Genomic DNA, 2,192 nt, shown 5'->3' with positions numbered 1-2,192 from the left:
TTATAAACGTGTGAAGAAAGAATATAAAGTGCATGTTTATTTGGAAAATAATAATAATAATCATCCTGAAATACTTTATTGTTACTTTTTAATTAAATCTCAGAATTTTATTTTTTACAGTTCTGTCACATTGTCATCATTTCTCAAAGATTTCCTTTTAGTTTACACGTTGCTAAGCAATGTCTCTAGGTGATTCAACATCCAGACGTCATTCTTCATCACTTCTGCCCATGTCTACTTAAATCTTCCATTACCACTGCTTTCTTTCACATGTATTTCACATCACTGAGCCAAATTTTTGAGAGAATGATTTGCCACAGATATCACATTGATATGGCTTCTCACCTGAATGGATACGTTTGTGAACAGATAAGTAATGACTACGAGAGAATGATTTGCCACAAACGTCACACTGATGTGGCTTCTCTCCTGTATGAATGTGTTTGTGAAGAGCTAAGTGACCACTCCCAGTGAATGATTTACCACAGACTTACCACAGTGATAAGGTTCTTCTCCAGTATGAATACGTTTGTGAGCCTTTAACATGTGTTTTCCAACGAAGGATTTACCACAAATATCACAACGATACGGTTTTTCTCCTGTGTGAGTGCGTTTGTGAGCCTTTAGGTCACCACATTGTGCAAAAGATTTACCACAGATATCACAGCGGTAAGGTCTCTCTCCTGTGTGAGTGCGTTTGTGAGCCTTTAAGTCACCATTTTGTGCGAAAGATTTACCACAGATATCACAGCTGTAAGGTCTCTCACCTGTATGAATACGTTTGTGTACAGTTAAGTGATTTTTTAACAAGAATAAACCACCACATATTTCACAGTGATATGGCTTTTCTCCAGTATGAATACGTTTGTGAACCATTAACACTTGTTTTCCAATGAAGGATTTGCCACAGATATCACAATGAAATGGTCTCTCTCCTGTATGAATGCGTTTATGCATAGTAACTTGGTTGGCTTGTGAAAAGGATTTACCACAGATATCACAACAATAGGGTTTCTCTCCTGTGTGAGTGCGTCTGTGATTCTGTAAGTGTCCACTTATTGCAAAAGATTTACCACAGATATCACAGCTGTAAGGCCTCTCTCCTGTATGAATACGTTTGTGAACAGCTAAGTTGCAACTTTCAGTGAATGATTTACCACAGATATCACACTGATATGAAGTTTTACATCAGACATTTTCCATAAACTTCCTTTCTTTCTTATGATCTCTTTTCCTTTCCATTTTTATATTGTATTTCAAATAAATATCCTCGTCTTCTGGAAATATTTCATGGCAATTCCATCACAGGTTTATATGAATATAATTACATCTGCTTCGTATAACATGTTCCTTTAATCTTTAAACCATCATCTCAAGTTAAAATGCTTTTGCTGCCAATACCATCAGACATTCTGAAATGACAGAAAAACAATATAAGTTTTATGAGATAATTAATTAAACAGCAGACATTCAACAGTGGGAATTTTACAATTCTTTACACAGGTGTCAATGCAATCAACTAACCCTGTTCCTGGAAATTGCTGGCCTTGTGCTAACATTTGAAGCCATCAAAATGATATTCTGAAATATAACTGGAATGAATTTTGAAGGTGTAGCCAGTCTTAATAAACCTTTATTGGTGCTGATATGACGTCATGGTCATGTTGGCCGAATAGGTGTAATTAACAGTTTCCCATTGGTTAAAATTACTGCCCATGTTTGAATTCCAACTTTCGTCAAAGAAATATCTTTCACGAAATACAGTTTCTTAGAATTCAGGTATGAGCAGTTATAAAAACCCTGATTTGGGGGAAATAAATCAGTGGTCACTGGTCTTATACTTGATTCCATGGCACTCACTTGCCTGAGATTTGGTTATTACGATGCCAAGTCTTTTGTCTAATTCAACAAGGCTATTTTGAATTGGTGTTTAAAACTCATGTAGCTTAGTTACGAAAGAATTAGATAATACAATTTTGCAGTCGTAAACTCACAATGACAGTTATCTTTTGACTTTTCTTGCAAAAATATACTGTAAATATTAAATGTACGTAAATAAATTAATTTAGTAAATGATTTCTTTATCTTAATTTCTTCATCTTGTTATTATAACAATGAAAAATAGTTTGCCACTTTACTCACTGAATTAAATACAAATATTCTACTTTACAAACTGTATGTGACATTTATAT

The 2,192-nt window shown here is 34.4% G+C and overlaps 1 protein-coding gene across 1 annotated transcript; it reads right to left on the bottom strand.

The window, feature by feature from the left end:
- Positions 1-1,188, bottom strand: LOC106884013 (zinc finger protein 253; the record flags this gene model as incomplete). The annotated part of the gene is made up of 1 exon (XM_014935191.2): positions 1-1,188. A coding segment is annotated over one exon (735 nt), but the record flags the coding sequence as incomplete, so codon positions are not given.
- Positions 1,189-2,192: the final 1,004 nt, after the last annotated feature.

Source organism: Octopus bimaculoides, chromosome 28, assembly GCF_001194135.2.
Source record: "Octopus bimaculoides isolate UCB-OBI-ISO-001 chromosome 28, ASM119413v2, whole genome shotgun sequence".
Taxonomy (NCBI): Eukaryota; Metazoa; Mollusca; class Cephalopoda; order Octopoda; family Octopodidae; genus Octopus; species Octopus bimaculoides.
This window is presented reverse-complemented; position numbering and strand designations above follow the sequence as displayed.